Source organism: Pelodiscus sinensis, chromosome 4, assembly GCF_049634645.1.
Source record: "Pelodiscus sinensis isolate JC-2024 chromosome 4, ASM4963464v1, whole genome shotgun sequence".
NCBI classification, from domain to species: Eukaryota; Metazoa; Chordata; order Testudines; family Trionychidae; genus Pelodiscus; species Pelodiscus sinensis.
The window spans coordinates 31,050,226-31,067,552 of NC_134714.1; the positions used below are offsets into that span (position 1 = coordinate 31,050,226).

At 42.4% G+C, this 17,327-nt stretch overlaps 1 protein-coding gene across 2 annotated transcripts in view; it reads left to right on the top strand.

Moving 5' to 3' along the window:
* FBLN5 (fibulin 5) overlaps positions 1–17,327 on the top strand; it is a 70,721-nt gene that overhangs the window by 44,157 nt on the left and 9,237 nt on the right. For both annotated transcript variants that reach the window (XM_006133652.4, XM_006133653.4), the window contains exons 6-10: positions 2,578–2,694; positions 5,904–6,023; positions 9,510–9,632; positions 10,150–10,276; positions 13,347–13,542. In XM_006133652.4, coding sequence (XP_006133714.1) covers positions 2,578–2,694; positions 5,904–6,023; positions 9,510–9,632; positions 10,150–10,276; positions 13,347–13,542 — 683 coding nt within the window. The remainder of the gene's footprint in view (positions 1–2,577; positions 2,695–5,903; positions 6,024–9,509; positions 9,633–10,149; positions 10,277–13,346; positions 13,543–17,327) is intronic.

Genomic DNA, 17,327 nt, shown 5'->3' on the forward strand with positions numbered 1-17,327 from the left:
CCTGAGCTATTTCTTTGCTAAAATAGCCACAACAAATCCATAAACTTAAACCTGATAAATTGGATCTAGCCAGCTAGAAGCTACACAGTATTGTTTGTTCTTCAAGGTGATATAAAATCATCTCAGTATTGAAATTATTCAGATATTCAATTGGATAAGATAGACTTCAACACCTAATTTCGGCTTAGAATCCAAACCAGAAACATAGGGCTGTCAACTCACATGTGTTGATCCCTGCAATTAACACAGGGCAGGATTAATGCGTTGATTTTTTTAATGCATTAATCGCAAGTATTAATGCTGCACTGCCCCTTTGAAGTGCTGCTCCGGGGGTCAGCTATGTGGCAGCTACTCCTTTGAAATGCCACCTTCACTGCTGACCCCAGGTTCCATTGAAATGCTGCGTGGAATGCCTTGTGCTGCCCCTTGGAAATGCCTCCCTGGTGCTTCAAAGGGGCAGCATTGCATGGAGCCGAGGTCAGCTGGGGACTCCAGCTGACCCTGGGCTCCACCTTGCACTGCCCCTTGGAAGCGCTGCCCTGGCACGTCAAAGGGGTAGCGGTGAATGGAGCCTGGGGTCAGCTGGGGACTCCGGCTGATCCTCAGCTCCATGCAGCGCTGCCCCGTTGAAATGCCACAGCAGTATTTCAAAGGGGAGGCGCGCGTGATTAATCGCGATTAAATTTTTTAATCACTTGACAGCCCTAAACCGATTTGAAGATAGTAGAGAATGTTGATATTATGCTAAAAAGTACATGATGAATGATGAACAATGAAGTGTAGTTTGTGCATGTGTGTGACAGAGACAAAACTGAAACTATCAGTATTTTGATTTTCAAATGTGTCACAACTTCTGGAGAGACTTCTGAAATACCTGACACCCTAAAGGGCAATTCCTGCTTTCCTTACTTACCCTAGCAAGCAGAGGGAAGAGAGCAAGTCTCATTGGCTTATGCCAGTGGAACTCCATTTACATCAAAGGATTTGCACCAGAATGAAAGTGGTATGGCAGAGAGAAGATGCAGGCCTTGTAGAGGGGCCTTTGTGAGTTAGTGAATAAGAATCAGCCCAGAAAATCAAATTCAGAAAATGCAGCTTTCAAAAGTTTCTGGACACATGGCCTGACTTTGAGAGATGCTCAGCACTCACAATTTTCACTGAATTCCATGACCAACATAGTTCTCAGCACTATTTGACATTCAGCCAAGAATCAGCCCTATCTAGCTGTGTTTATCTGTCTTAGTGATGTTATCCTTTAATATACCATTGAGGAGCCTAAGAGATACAGTTTTGAGGAAGCTCATCTCTGGTTCTCCAAGTGCAAGTCTGTTAAGCTTCCATCAAACTTAGTTGTTATTTTTCCAGCTCACCACAGACTTTTATATAATTATAGATTTTCTAAAAACACAGCAGTACTTTCCAGCTCAAACAAACAACAGAGAGAGGGGCACAAAGAGAGAGAAGAATGAGTTGCTGTTCCTGTAAGCCATTCATCCATGACCTTGTTTACAGGAAGCACTCATATGGGAAATGTCTTCCAATATCATCTTTGCACTGTCACTACAAGGCTTGGGTTGTCACTAGAGATGGAAGTTGAAAATCAATGCAGTGTTTGCTCTAAGAACTTATTTGAATCAGCCATGTAGAAAAACATAAGGAGGGTCATAAACTTTGAATAACTATTGGAAGGTCATGAAGTCTTGAGGGTAATCAAAAAACTAACTCCATAAATCAGAAGGCAACTGATCGAAAAGAAAATGAATAGCCACAAAAGAGACAATTCATCAGGTGTTTTATTTCTGCTCTGAAGCAAGGAGTAAAGCTCTAACTTTCATAATAATGTTTATTAGGTTCCAGTGCCATCCCAGAGTAAATTCACATTGTGCTTGTATCTTTCAATCTTGTCTCTTACTCATGACAGACAAATGTAATGATTGTTAATGCTGCAGTTCAACAAAAAATGTTATTTTAGTGAAACTATGAATTCTTATATTTTAAAGCTTCCTCGTAAACCCATGAAAACAGTCCCATAAAAATAGTTTTCAGGATTACAAAAATATTTAAAGATTGCCACATATAAGACTAAAAGCAGCTTTTGGGGCCAAATCCTGCTCACATTGGTATATGAGGAGACCTGATGTGTGTGTCAATTACCAGGATTACAATCTAACTATTACAAAAATACAGAGTAATATTTTGTGCTCTTCACTATAAGCTATCAGACACAAATCGAGCATAGATATGAATGATGTGTGTTTTGGGCTTTTAGACAATAAAGCATTGAGCAGAATTATTGGCAACTGACAATAGAACCCATCAGCCCCCATAATTATATTTCAGCATACTTTTATAATAAAATGTATTGTTGTGCTGTCTTGGAAAGAGATGGACTTGAACAACCTTCTTCCTGAACACTTCAGACTTTGGCTGTTCAAGATGTGGAGTCAGAGTATTATATATTAATCTGTTCCTTCCTGATGAGTAGATTTTAGTCCTACGATTACATGAGTTTATCTAATGTGCTGCATGACAAGAATAACTACAATCTTTGCATCTTTTTTTTAATTTTATTTTTAGACATAGACGAATGTCGCTATGGCTACTGTCAGCAGCTGTGTGCCAATGTACCTGGTTCCTACTCCTGTACATGCAATCCAGGTTTTACCCTTAATGATGATGGAAGATCATGCCAAGGTACTATATGCAGGCAATAACTACTGCACTGTTGGCCCCAAACCAGCAAAGCACTTAAGCATGTGTGAAACTTTAAGAACATGAATATCCTGCTGACTTCACATGTGTTAACACTGTCTGCTATTGGGCATGTCTACTCTTGGAGCAGGAGGAGAGACAACTATGCTAGCTCTAATGAACTGGTAATACGGCATAGCCACAATGCTGTGAGCAGCTAGCTGCCCCACGTACATCTCTGTCCAAGTTGTTAGGCATGTACTCAGGGCAGCTAGTCCCTGGTGCTGCAACTGCAGTCTGTTTTTAGTATGCTCGCTTGATCCTGCAGGTGTAGCTCCTTGTGCTAGAATTTCAGCTTGCAGGGTAATCATTCCTGTAGGTACTTATATGGCTCCCATCACTGTAGTATCTGACGAGTCTCAGAGGGGTAGCTGTGTTAGTCTGTATCTGCAAAAACAAGTAGTCACGTGGCACCTTAAGGTGCCAATAGCAGATTTACTTGGGCATAAGTTTTTGTGACTAAAGCCTACTTTGTCAGAAAAGTTTATGCCCAGAAAAATCTGTTAGTCCTTAAGGTGCCACAGGACTCCTCATTTTTGTAGTATCTGCGTCCCTCTTAATCCTTACTGCATTTGTACTCACAACACCCTGTCAGGCAGGACAGTACCATTAGCTCCAGTTTCCATATGGAGAAGAGAGATAGAGAGATGAAATGATTTGCCCAAGGTTGCAGAGCAGGAAATTCAATCCACTTCTACATGTTCTGTTGGACCATTCTTCATTTCCAATGTGCTTTAAGTGCCTTGCTGGATCAGAGCCTTTGTGATCTCATGATCAATGTTATATTCTGTTCTTGAACAGTAAAATACTTCAAAGCGGCCTCTCAGGAAATGACCCTGTGTTAATGGGATAAAGAACTTCCAGGAGTTTCTAGTGTCCTAAAAGGACAGTTTTGCTTTCTGGTAGCAAGAGGTTTCTATAAGGATCATTTCCTTATTACATCATCATTCACTAGATTTATCCTGCTGCTTTTGGCTTGGTCTTGCTCAGATAAAATCAGTTGGAGAACTGTATAATTACTAGATAAACAAGGAAGCATCTGCAGTAGATAGTTTATCCCAGTGTTTCTTGTTATGTTTTGATCATAGACAAATCAAGCAGCTTTCCCCCCACAAAGTCTCAGTTGTAATTGATCCTCTTTCCTCGCTAGGGGCGATTTCAAGTGTTATCAGACTTACTAGATATGAGACTCTCTAATCTCATATTCAATGCTACCTAATGCTTCATCAACATCATTAGTGAAGATGTTCAAAATTGCTTTACATGTCTTGTGTTTTCAATCACTTTTTTCATTACAATTCATCAGCCTTAAATACCAGTAACAATACAAACTCAAAAGTTTCAGAGGGGTAACTGAGTTAGTCTGTAATAGGAAAAACTTAAAAAACAACAAATAGTCTAGCAGCATCTTAAAGACTAACAAAACATGTAGATGGCATCATGAGCCTTCGTGGGCACAACCCATTTCACCCATGATATCAGCTCATGATACCATCTACATGTTTTCTGTGGCACCTTATAGACTAGCAGATGTATTGGAGCATAAGCTTTCATGAGCAAAGACCTGCTTCATCAGATGCATGTAGTGGAAATTTCCAGAGGCAGGTATAAATATGCAGGCCAGAGTAAGGCAAGAGATAACGAGGTTAATTCAGTCAGAGTCGGTGAGGCCCACTTCTAGCAGCTGATGTGAAGGTGTGAACACCAAGAGAGGAGAAACTGCTTTTGCAGCTGGCTAGCCATTCACAGTCTTTGTTTAATCCTAAACTGATGGTGTCAAATTTGCAGATGAACTGTAGCTCAGCAGTTTCTCTTTGAAGTCTGGTCTTGAAGGTTTTTTGCTGCAGGATGTTACCTTTAAATCTGCTACTGTGTGTCCAGGGAGATTGAAGTGTTCTCCTACAGATTTTTGTATATTGCCATTCCTAATATCTGATTTGTGTCCATTTATTCTTTTATGAAGGGACTGTCCAGTTTGGCCGATGTATATAGCCGAGGGGCATTGCTGGCACATGATGGCATATATAACGTTGGTAGATGTGCAGGTGAATGAACCAGTGATGGTGTGGCTGATCTGGTTAGGTCCTGTTGGTTTCTTTTATGTAGGGACCACCAGAACACCACTGGCCATCACCTACAGTCTTCAGCTAAAACCTCTCCAACGCATCATCAGTGATCTACAACCCATTCTGGACAATGATCCCTCACTTTCACAGGCCTTGGGAGGCAGGCCAGTCCTCGCCCACAGACAACCCGCCAACCGGAAGCAAATTTTCACCAGCAATTATACATCGCACCACGGTAACTCTAACTCAGGAACCAATCCATGCAGGACCTAACCAGATTAGCCACACCATCACGGGTTCATTCACCTGCACATCTACCAATGTAATATACGCCATCATGTGCCAGCAATGCCCCTCGGCTATATACATCGGCCAAACTGGACAGTCCCTTCATAAAAGAATAAATGGACACAAATCAGATATTAGGAATGGCAATATACAAAAACCTGTAGGAGAACACTTCAATCTCCCTGGACACGCAGTAGCAGATTTAAAGGTAGCCATCCTGGAGCAAAATACCTTTAAGACCAGACTTCAAAGAGAAACTGCTGAGCTACAGTTCATCTGCAAATTCGACACCATCAGTTTAGGATTAAACAAAGACTGTGAATGGCTAGCCAACTACAAAAGCAGTTTCTCCTCTCTTGGTGTTCACACCTCCACCTCAGCTGCTAGAAGTGGTCCTCACCCTCTCTGACCGAATTAACCTCATTATCTCTAGCCTTACTCTGGCCTGCATATTTATACCTGCCTCTGGAAATTTCCACTACATGCATGAGACGAAGCGGGTCTTTGCCCACGAAAGCTTATGCACCAATACATCTGTTAGTCTATAAGGTGCCACAGGACTCCTTGTCACTTTTGCAGATCCATACTAACACAGATACCCCTCTGATACCAACTACATGTTTTGTTAGTCTTTAAGGTATTGCTAGACAGTACAAACTCAGTCAATCTTTGCCAGAGAATCAAACCAATACTGGCACAGCAGTTTATTAAGTCCTTCTTAATGTTTGTTTGTACTAATTAATTAGAAGCAATGCTTTGGGAGAAGTCATTGATAAACTGATCATTGGTTTCCCACAGATGTGAATGAATGTACAGCCCAGAATCCCTGCGTGCAAAACTGTGTCAACACATATGGTTCTTTTCTCTGTCGCTGTGATCCTGGCTATGAACTGGAAACTGATGGAATTAGCTGCAGCGGTAACTGTCTTCAGTGATTGGGTGCAGGAAGGGGGTTACTGTATTTAAATAATTCTTTGTAATGTGTCATTTTTATATACCTTCCTCTGAAGTTTCAAGTACGGTCCACTGTTAAAAAGTAGAATATATCTACTTATCCAATACAGTAGAACAATTCATCCCTTCCTACTTTCAGTTAAACAGGAGGGTAAACGTAAAAATCACATAAAAATCAATAGTGGCATTTGTTTTTTCTCATAATGGTTTTAAAGAAATAGACTAAACATTAGAACTATTCTGTGACAATGGTAAAGAACCACAGAAACGAGTTGCTTTCTTTTAACACTCACCAAGGAACTTTGTTGGAATAAATAAAATAGCATTATTTCAAAGTCTACTCTTATCCCGATATAGCAAATATACTTACCTTAACTCTACAGGTATTTAAGCACATGCTATTTCGCTTACTCTGCTGTACTACAGAACTTCCCTAAACATTTTCCAGAGCTACCTGCCTGGCTCTCCATACAGATTTAAAGAAACAGAATATGAAGCTAATCAGATAGGAATGATCCATCCAACATGTAGTCATGTTATGGAAAAATTGTTACAGTACTGTTCTTTCCCCCTCTCTTTTTTATTTTCTTGTGTTGTTTAGCTTAATTGAAAAAGAAGAGTTAAGCTTACTTCTTTGGTGAGTGTCCCAACAGTCTGCTTAAATGAGAGAATCCAGCCAATATTTCTTGGAAGGAAAAAACCTCACTGGAAAATATTTGTTTTTTAATGTATATTAAACAGATGTAAAGGGTTGTGTTTGAGAGAATAAGCATGTGACGTGCAGTGTATGTTAAGCATTTGTTCTTTGAAAGCCTTGTTGTAAAGAACGGGATTCGGGCCCAGATTTAAAGGTATTTAGGGGTTACTCTGCTCAGCACTGCAATGCGTCTCAAGAGTTTTAAGTCTCAATTTCAAAAGTCAGAGGCAGTTAGTCTCCTAAAGTCTAAAGTCATTTTTGAAAATGGGACTTAGGCCTCACAATCCTGCATGGGGCAACACTTAGTATTTCTGGCAATGAGATACTGCCTTGTTCAAACATACTCATTGGCCCAAATTCTGACTTTAGCAGGATCACACAAGTTGTCAAATGTTTTTTGCACATTCCCTGCCAATAACTTAAAGCCAAGAAACCCCTTCAACAACAACAACACTATCAACCATTTCCTCTCTTTAAAGCACTTTATAGATACTTACTCATCCCTACAACACCCTGGTGAGGAAGGTAAATACAGTTACCCACCATTTTAAAGATAGAGAATATCCAGTTGAGAGCTCAAGTGATTTGCTCAGGGAGTCAGTGTGTCAGAGCCGGAAATAAAACACAGGGTCTGGTGGCTCCAACTCAAGCCTTTGTTTCTCTTATTAATTGAGCAGGGGAATAAGGAAATGATTAACAACAACGTTCCTCTTATTGTTTTTCCCTCAGTTAGACATGATCCCATGTGGAACATTGAAGTTCCGTTGTCTCCCTTGGACACAGACTTCTGCTAATTATGTTGACTTAGCAAATCAAGAGTAAATGGAACAAAACACAGCATTTCTGGTTTTAATCAAAGATTTGAAAGGCTGCGTAGCTTCCTCACTAGTTTGGAGCTCTCTAGAGGCATTCCGGTAGACCTGCACTGGGATAGGAAGATGTTATTAAGCCATACTGGAATGCCTAGGAAATAACTGAATCAAGGCAAAAACCCAGAGCTGGCTGCTGCAAGGGTGGGATGCAGCATTTCTGCTGGGACTGGAGTCACTCTTTTGGAGGGAAGGCTTTGCTTTCCAGAAAAGATTTCTCTCTTTATAAACTAGACTAAAACCCACAGCTCTGGTGTGAGGGAAGACTCCACACACACTCATTCTCAGAGCAGAGCCCTTTTACTTCCATGCCTTAGATTAGAGCTATGTCAGGTCTGTAATATGTGGGTTGTGTAAACACACCTATGTTCCACAGCTAGTTCCATCTGTGAAGTGGGAGGTAAGTGAATGGCCAAAAACATGGACAATCAGAAACAGGTTTTCTGATGATACAGGAAATAAGAGCAATGCTCCTTTTATTCTCCAGCTTTTCATTCAATGCTTCCTCACCTGTGGAGAAAGCTTCATCAAAAAGTTATGAAGTAACATTTCAGTTGGATGCATTGACACCCCAAACAGAGCAGATGACATAGATGGATTACATTGTTTGCAAGGCTACTGCTCTTCATTCATCTACTTCCTCCCCTTGTATGTGCTGGTTAGCAGAGGGCATGCTTCTACTACTATGCTCCTGAGCTGGGAAGGTGCTGAATGCCAGCTATCATCAGCTCTTTACATGAAATCTAAGTCCCCTGTGTAGCTGCACTGAGAACTATCAGTTGGTCATTGTGGGTCTGACCCTGTGTTCTTCACCCACCAAATCCCTCCCTAAACAGATGCCTTTGAGTACACAAGGCATGCAGGAATGGACCCTCAGGTGTATGTATACTTTGGTGACACCACAGAATTAATTATACCTATCAAAGAGCTTTAAAAGTGGCACTGATGAAGTCCTGCTGTGCACTCCAGTCAGTTTTACCACAGTCTCCCAGCAGAACTAACAAAATAGGCTGTATTTTTAAAAATACAGAAACACTAATCATTGGCCACCTCACCGCCTTGATCAGCAACATTCAGTTGCATAGTAGCGCTGACCCAGAATAAAAATGGCCTAGGAGCCTTGGGATGACTTGTGGCCACATGTTTTTCTGAGATATTTCATTCTAAAAAGTAGTTGTTTAAAAATGGCCCCCTGGACATCCATGTCTATCATGACCCAAATCAGAGGAAGTCAGTTTAAACCATTTTTAAAAAATCATCTGGGAACCCAAGAGTCAAGTTCCTTCCATCATCACCAGAAATAAAACTTCTGCGGGTCAAACTATATGCTGAGTGACAAGTAACAAACAGTTCTCTTCAGGATACATACAAAGGAATAAAATCCAGATCACTGCCTCTTAGCTCTGTGAGCTAACAAAAGAAAGAAATACTGGACAGTTATGTCAATCAGACAAGTAAGCCACCCTGACTGATACACACTCAGAGCAGGTATATTGAATAGAAAGGTGCCAATCTACATTTCATTCAGGCTAGAGTCCCATTTCTAGACAGGCTTGCCTACCGGAAGATCTCCTGAGAGTGGGTTTCATTTTCATTTTCATTTACTAACTGTTGTAGGTTGAGCTTGACATGGGTGAGGCTTAGTAAACAATAGCAAATTAGGCCATTTCCCTTTTTTAAGTAAAATAATAATTTACATTCAATCTTGGCTATTGTGAGTCATATTCAAAGTTGAATCAGGCCTGTTAAACTGAGCTGAATAGCAAACACCATGATCTTATAGCGCTAAGAACTTTTGTTGTGACAGGCTCTGTCATTAGGCTGGACTTCTTTCAGGACTTCTTTTTAACACAAAGCATTCTACACTTCATTCTACCACTGCAGACATGGATGAGTGCAGCTTCTCCGAGTTCCTTTGCCAGCACCAGTGTGTGAATGAGCCCGGCTCTTACTACTGCTCCTGCCCTCCTGGCTATATTATGCTTGATGATAACAGAAGCTGCCAAGGTAAGAACATTCCAGCCGTGAATTGAAACCCAACCAAACAGGAAATAGCTCATAGTTCTGGAAGGAAAATTAAGTTGACTCACTGAGAATCAAGACTTGAGATGTTTGCTTGATCTTGGCATTGCAAAAGGTAGGAAATCTTCTTACGGGGTCTGTTGCGTAATGCTGGTGAGCGCTTCTTTCCATGAGTGATCCTATTAAGGTGAATGGGGCAATCTGTAGGAAGTGCTCACTAGTGTGAGTAAGGCCTTGCTTATACTTAACCCTCTGCTATCAATAAATCTAATGTCACTTTGGCTATGCAAATAACTGATATCTAACTATTATATAGCTGTCTACATCCTTAGCTCTCACGACACTTTTTAAAGAAGGCTAGTGTCATAACCCCCATCCAGCAAGTCAGTGGCAGAGCCAGGTTTCCCAAGGCCCAGTTCAGTGCTCCAGCCACTAGGCTTTACAAGGTGGCATTTTGTAGAGTTTTCCTTATGTTATCCTCTCTCTCGTTTTTGTGTTTCAGATATCAATGAATGTGAAACTAGAAACTTCACTTGTACTACACAGCAAACCTGTTTCAATATCCAAGGAGGATACAAATGTCTAGACCCAGTAAAGTGTGAGGATCCTTATATCCAGATCAATGACAAGTGAGTAACTGTGATGGGGCATCTGTCCCGCACTGGCCCTTTAAGAGTTAAACCCCAGCCCTGGGAGAGGGCTGGAGAGGAGCTCTGGAGCCAGCAGCTGTGGCAGGTAGGAGCTAATTAGGAGCCAGCTGAGGGCAGTATAAATAAAGGCTCTTGGAGTCTGAGTGGAGACAGACTCACTCTTGCTGTGGAGTAGGAAGGATCTAACTGCTAGGAAAGTTAGAAACTTCCTGACTTAGAGCAGGGCTGGGGATGCTGGCCAGGCAAAATCCCAAGCTGCAAGGCCTGAGGCTACTAGGGCTGCAGAGAGGCAGCCAGGATTAGGCTTTCCAGATGCTTTCAACAAAAATCCAAACATGCCAAACTTGGTTGAGCAAAAAAAAAGAAGGGCGGGAGAGGAGAGGGGAACCGAAATTGTTGAGCAAAAAAAAGGCGCTACGCCTTTAAATGGCCTCATGCTCCGTAACACCCCTACCCCCACAGATGTGTCAGGGGAAAACTGTCATCCCCCTCCCAAGGCTTCCATCCGAGGGAAACAGGAAATACCGGACATTTCACATGTCCAGTATTTTTTGTTTCTTTTACTAGATGGGGGCCTGAATACCGAACTGTCCGGGTGAAAACCAGATACCTGGCAACCTTAGCCAGGATAGGCAAAAGCAGCAGGTCCACACCCCCTTACCAATGATGAGTGGCCATTTCAGACTGCAGTTTGCCACCGAGGTAAGGGATTAGATGAAGACTGGCAGTGGGTCACTGAAGCAAGGTGGGGATAGGGAATTGGAGGTTTGCTAAGGAAGAGGACCCCAGAGCACAGGGATGCTGTGATAGGACGTACCGAGAGGAGAGGATGCTATAGTCTGGGAGGGATGTGGGTCCTAGTAATACAGAGGTGGAGAAAAATAGTTAACAGTGGGTGTTACCAGCTAAAAGGGGGCACTCCAGAGCTGAAATGCTAATTCCCAAAGTGTCCAGCAGGAGGCATGTGTGGCGGTGAGTCACACTGTGGTACAGTAACTGACCCACAAACATGGAAGGGCAGTAAAGCCGCTTGCGGCAAATACATTGCACTTCTGTGACCTGACAGCAAAGCACATCCAAGGTGTGATACAGATGTGATTGTTGCATTTACTATTAGCAAGCTTTATAAAAAAGATCAATTGTAGTTATTTGCTAGGTCACCAGGTGGCAGTAGATTCAGCTGTGTTGGAAATTAATCTGGAAAAGCCCTCATCAGAATGAGTTCAGAATAGAAGGCCAAAATGGTTGTAATGCAACAACAAAAAAGTTAAGTGACTCCATTGCCACCTGCCTTTAACTGTACTTGATCAGACACAATCTATAATAGTACTTCCTTATATACCTTATCCAGGGGGTTGTGAGGATTAACTAGTTAATGTTTGTACAGTCCTCTGAAAGTATAACACGCTGTACTATAATGGAATAGCAGCTCTGCTAGAATGAAGGCTGATTCACTTACCCTTTAAAAGATGATTTTTCTAAGAGCTGTAAATCTACATGCTGACAGAAATTGTTGTGAAATGTGCTTTGCATCATGAGGGTCATATGTAAGGTTAGTGTCCTTACTAAGTGGTCATAAGTGGTGTCCTTTGAGCAAAGTGTTCAAGATATAACCCCCTGCTAAAAATGCAGCAAAATCAGATGGGTCTTGCTTTTTTGCACATACATGGGAGTCAAATGATGCCTGTAATTCTCCCCAGTGTAATCTTAGTCATTTGGGATTCATTTCAATCACTGTATGGTGGCTGCTGCCCCATGGGAAGTTACTCATCATAAAGCTGAAAACTCCAGATTGTGTGTCAGTAGCTGATGCTGAAGATAATAAAAGACATGTGCAACAAGACTGTTAACATCCAAAGGGTTTCCAGTTAGTCTTTTATCACCAGTTACAGTGACTGTGTGGCTCAAGGTGACATGCTGCAGTCACTGAACCTGAGCAACACGCATGAACCAAAAGTCTGAGCACTTTAAGCAAATTCATCTTGTACAAGTTTCTTCTTCTCTACCTGCATTCCTGAGAGCTGCTTTTGGGAGTTTTTCCCCAAGATCAAAATTCCTGGTTTATGATCCATATTTTAAACTGCTCTGATATCAATATGCAGATTCAGATTTTACTTTAGAAACACTGTCAAGAAAACTGGCGTTAATTAAATAGAGGGAAGATGAAAGATTATAGGAAGCTGTTAGGGTAATGTCATCAGTCTGAACAATGGGACCAGAGTAATCACAGGAAAGCAAATTGCTAAGTCTTTTAATATCCACAGAGTTTATGGCCAGCAGGGACCATTAGAACATTGCATTGCTAACAAAATTTATCTCTATTGACCATCAATGCAAGACATCTCTTTGGTAAAGTGTTTGCTCAAGTTTGGACCCTGGGTGGAGTGTTTATGGATTATGTTTGGGGTGTGTAGTAAAGGGGGGGCTGCTTAGATCATCATTGTGGACTGTCTGATCTAATTAGAGACATGCCTGAACCAAAATTCCAGATGCAGGCTTTGAAAGAATTGGACATTGTGGTTCTGCCAGTCTTTAGATTGATTCTCTGGTTGTACTTAAACCATGGCCTGTGCCCAGAAAATGTTGGATACACAGTCTGGTTTTTTTTTAAAGTTTTGTTTATTTATGTAGCACCATTGATGTTCATGGTGCTGCACCCTAAGTGAGCTGCCAATAATTAACAGGTCCCTACTCTGAAGAGCATATAGGCTAAATTCCTACCAGGACAAAGGTGCAACAGGAGGCCATAGCTGAACAGCTGCCAGAAAAAAAGTTCAAATTCTTGTGTGATCAAAGGAGACAAAAGTTACAATATGAAGAGGAGCTTTGACAGAAGCCAGAAAGCAGGAGGAAGGTGAAGGTAGAGGTAGAGGCAGGGTGGGGGTGAAGCAATGGAGAGCCCTGAATGCAAGCAAATTAAATTAAACTCCATTGGTTCTTTAAGCCAGTTAAGTTTTGTACTCTATTATTTTTTGCTGTGATAGCAACATGTAATGAATTAGGTGTTGCAGAATTTGCTCAATATTGATGATAATTCTGTCTGCATTAGTCGCTGCATGTGTCCAACTGAAAACCCCGGTTGCAGAGACCAACCATTCACCATCCTGTACAGAGACATGGATGTGGCATCAGGACGGTCTGTGCCGTCTGACATCTTCCAAATGCAAGCAACAACTCGCTACCCTGGTGCCTATTACATCTTCCAAATCAAATCAGGGAACGAGGGCAGAGAATTCTACATGCGGGTGAGTAAATCTGTACTGAGTCCTATGAGTATCTTATGGTTTGCCACATCCTTCTCTGACAGCTGTACTATGATTTTAATGTATACTATTTACAATTTCAGAGCAAGATCTCTCAAGGGGCAGATGTGTATCTGTCTTACTACATCCCTAGCCAGGCAGTGTAAGGTACTGGTCTCTAATCACAGTGGGATGTTCAAACCAAAAAGGCCATGGATGCTGGTTCTGCAGGAAGGTGCTGTACCCTAGGGAAAGATACTCTACAATGGCAGAGTAGGGAATTCACCAGAGAGGTCCAATATGCCCCACTTGTGCTATTTCATACATGGCAATACGGCTCAGTGAGATCTGTGACCTCATGCCTTGAAATAGCTGAGGAGGAAGGGTGTTTTAAAATTGTTAGGGGTTTTAAAAACTATTAAAAGAAAATCTCTGCTTTTTTTAAGACCTCTTGATTTTTCGTCAGAAAGCTAAAAATCCCAAACTCCAAAACACAAACGTTTTCAGCTAAGAAGTGAAAAATTTTCAATTTGCAGGGGGTTTGGATTTTCAAGAAAAACTCCCAATTTTCAACAAACCTCCTCCTCCCCCATTTCCAGGGGATAGGTATTGGACATCTAACATTCTCTGAACACGGATCATCATTTATGGCGGTAGTTTTGGAAAGCTTGGGCAGAATTACACCAGTGCCATTCATTGACATATGCAGCACATCATAGGAAATAATAATAGAATAGATTCTGGCATTTCCCAGTTCACATTCTTCATGGGCGTGTCAGCTTTAAAATGGCATCTGCTCTGTCACAAGGTTCCAAGCTGTTCCAGAAGTAATCATTTCCATCCTGTTAGCAGGATTTTGCTGTTGCAAAGTTGTATTGTCCCAGGGTTTTTTTTTTTCACCTATCTGAGCAGATCAGTCAATTGTCTGGAGTTCAGGGATAAATTCCATTATTCAAACGTGATTCCTGTCTTTCATATATCTCAGAAAATACCCCAAAGCTGCACTTTTGCTTCAACTGGAAACAGAACATCCCCAGAATGTCTCGGTTATAGCCAGCAGGTGGTGCCTGTTCCTTTGTTTTAATCAGAATAAAAAACCAAGAGATTGCAGTTGTGGAGGATGAGGATGGGGTGGGCAAATACTGCTGTATTGTTAGAGGTGCCATCAGTCAAGGGGGTGATTAAACTTAAGCCCATGCTGCCCATCTCTGGTGGGATATCCCACTGTCAGCTCAAATGTTCGTGGTACTTTTTCCCAACCCAAGTGCTCTGGCTAACACTTTTGTCTGTCCCACGTGGTTTGTGTGATGTTCTGTTAGATGGTATGTTGCTGCTCAGTTTAGCCATGGATGCTGGTTCTGGATGCTAATCCGTTCTGGCTGGATTATGAAGCATTCAGCACCTATTTAGGTACCTAAAAGACAGTTAGCCTTTCAGAAAAGCTTGAGGGGTGTGTTACTATGAGCACTGAAAATCTGACCCACAATCCCAGGATTGCCTTAATCTTTGTGTTTAATACATTTAAAGGAGTCTCTCCAAAGGGTCCAATTTTGCAACACATGCTCACATAAATGAAAAGCCAACCCTTTTCCTGCTGAAACAGGAAAATATTCATGAGCAGATTTCTAGACACACACATTTTTTGTAATATACACTTTTTAAATACAGTCTAAATTTTGTAATAGGGTGAACTGTGGGCCAGGGCTCCCTGGTTTGGGAGGACCATGATGATGCTAGACTAGAGAGCCCCAACACAGAGATATCTAGTGGCTGGGAGCAGAGCCTGCTGACAGGGTCAGTGGGGCAAGCAGAGCCCACGGGGCACCACAGCCCACAGCTGGCAGGGCAGGGACACTGGGTGGAGCCAACAGAGCTGCCAGGACCTTTAGAGCTTGCAGGGCACCAGAGCCCACAGCCAATGGGGCTCCAAAGCTAGCAGGGCTGCCACAGCTCGGGGCCCCAGGAGGGCAGGAAGAGGAGCCCGATGAAGATTCTGGCATGACTCCCCCTCTCCCCCAGTCTCCTTTAGACCAGCAAACTCCCTTGTCTAGGACCAGTCAGGTCCCGAGGGTTCTGGACTAGAAGGGCCAGCCTGTACTTAAAACCACACCCTAGTGTGTCTTTAAATGGATACATTTTCTCTGCATGAAAGCAAAATAAACTGCATGAAGCAAAAGAATGAATAGAAACAGGAAAAGGCTACTTGGTCCAATATGTCAGCACCTCCTGCATCCATGTTCCTGCTTTTTCCTCCAGATAATAATGATGGATTTGTATGTACAACAACTTTCCTATGTACAACAACTGCAAGGGTCACCATATGCTTTACAGACCGATACATTTACACAGTGACACTTCCTATTCTATTGAAATTAGGGCTGTCAATTGAAAATGTGTTAACGCCTGCAATTAATGCAGTCCAGCATTAACACGTTAAATTTTTAACGCGTTAATTTGCAGGTGTTAATGCTGTGCTGCCCCTTTGAAGTGCCACTGCAGCATTTCAAAGGGTCAGCACAATGTGGAGCCTGGGATCAGCTGGGGACACCCCAGCTGACCCTGGGCTCCACTGTCCCTTTGAAACACACAGAGGCAGTGTTTTACAGGGGCAGCTGTGGAGCCCGCAGTCAGCTGGGCACTCCAGCTGATCCTGGGCTCCGTGTTGCACTGCCCCTTTGATGCACCACCACGGCACTTCAAAGGGGCAGTGCTGCATGGAGCCTGGGGTCAGCTGGCGACTCCAGCTGACCCCAGACTCTGCCTTGCACTGTCCCCTGGAAATGCTGCCCTGGCGCTTCAAAGGGGCAGCACTGCATGGAAACCGGGGTGAGCTGGGGACTGTTGCTGATCTCAGGCTCCATGCAGTGCTGCTCTGTTGAAATGCCACCACAGCATTTCAAAGGGGAAGAGCACATGATTAAACTCACAATTAATCGCAATTAAATTGTTTAATAGTTTAACAGCCCTAATTGAAATGCATTCCCAGCTTTGGTGAAGTGCAGTAGCTTTCAACAGTGCATGTAAATACACAACAGTTCAGAACAGGAAATGCAAAGCACCAATTGGAAGCAGACCGCAGGAGAATTTAGGGAGGCAGAATGCAATGGTCTGTTTAAGAATTTTACAGTGATTAATGTGGATCTTTAATTACCTCTGTTTTATACATCTGTGCTGCTGTGGTTGCTGAATTTGGACTGAGTCCTCTAGCCCTATGCTAGAGCATTGTGTCAGTGGCTACACAGCAAATGAGCAGTGAGAAAAGCTAACATGGGTAACAAGGAAGAGGGAATAAGGCAGCACAGATTTCAACACAGGTTACATCCCAAATTGTATTTGGGGACCCCTGTGGACAAGTCTGTGAGCTTGTACTCGCCCCAAAGCAGCCCAGGTTGCCACATCTTCCTTGTTACTCATACTAGCTAAATGAAAGTTGTTAGACGTGCACCTGCCTGCACTATGATCACACATCTCCATTGCTGTGTATATACCTTTGTAGAAAATAGTGACACCTATTGAATCACTAGCCTGTAGGTTTCCTCTGGAGTTGGCCCACGCATGTAGTCACCAAGTCAATGAGGTACAATGTATAGGGCACTAAACTAGGGGTCAGAAAACCTGGATTTAATTCCCAGTTACACCATTGACTTTCTGCCTGACTTTTGTTCAAGTCACTTAATTACTCTGTGCCCAAATCTTTCCATGCATCAAAGAGAAATAATGACGCTTGACCAGCTCAGCAAAATGGATGGAAAGATTCAGGAATCATCATTTTGAAATGTTAAAGACTC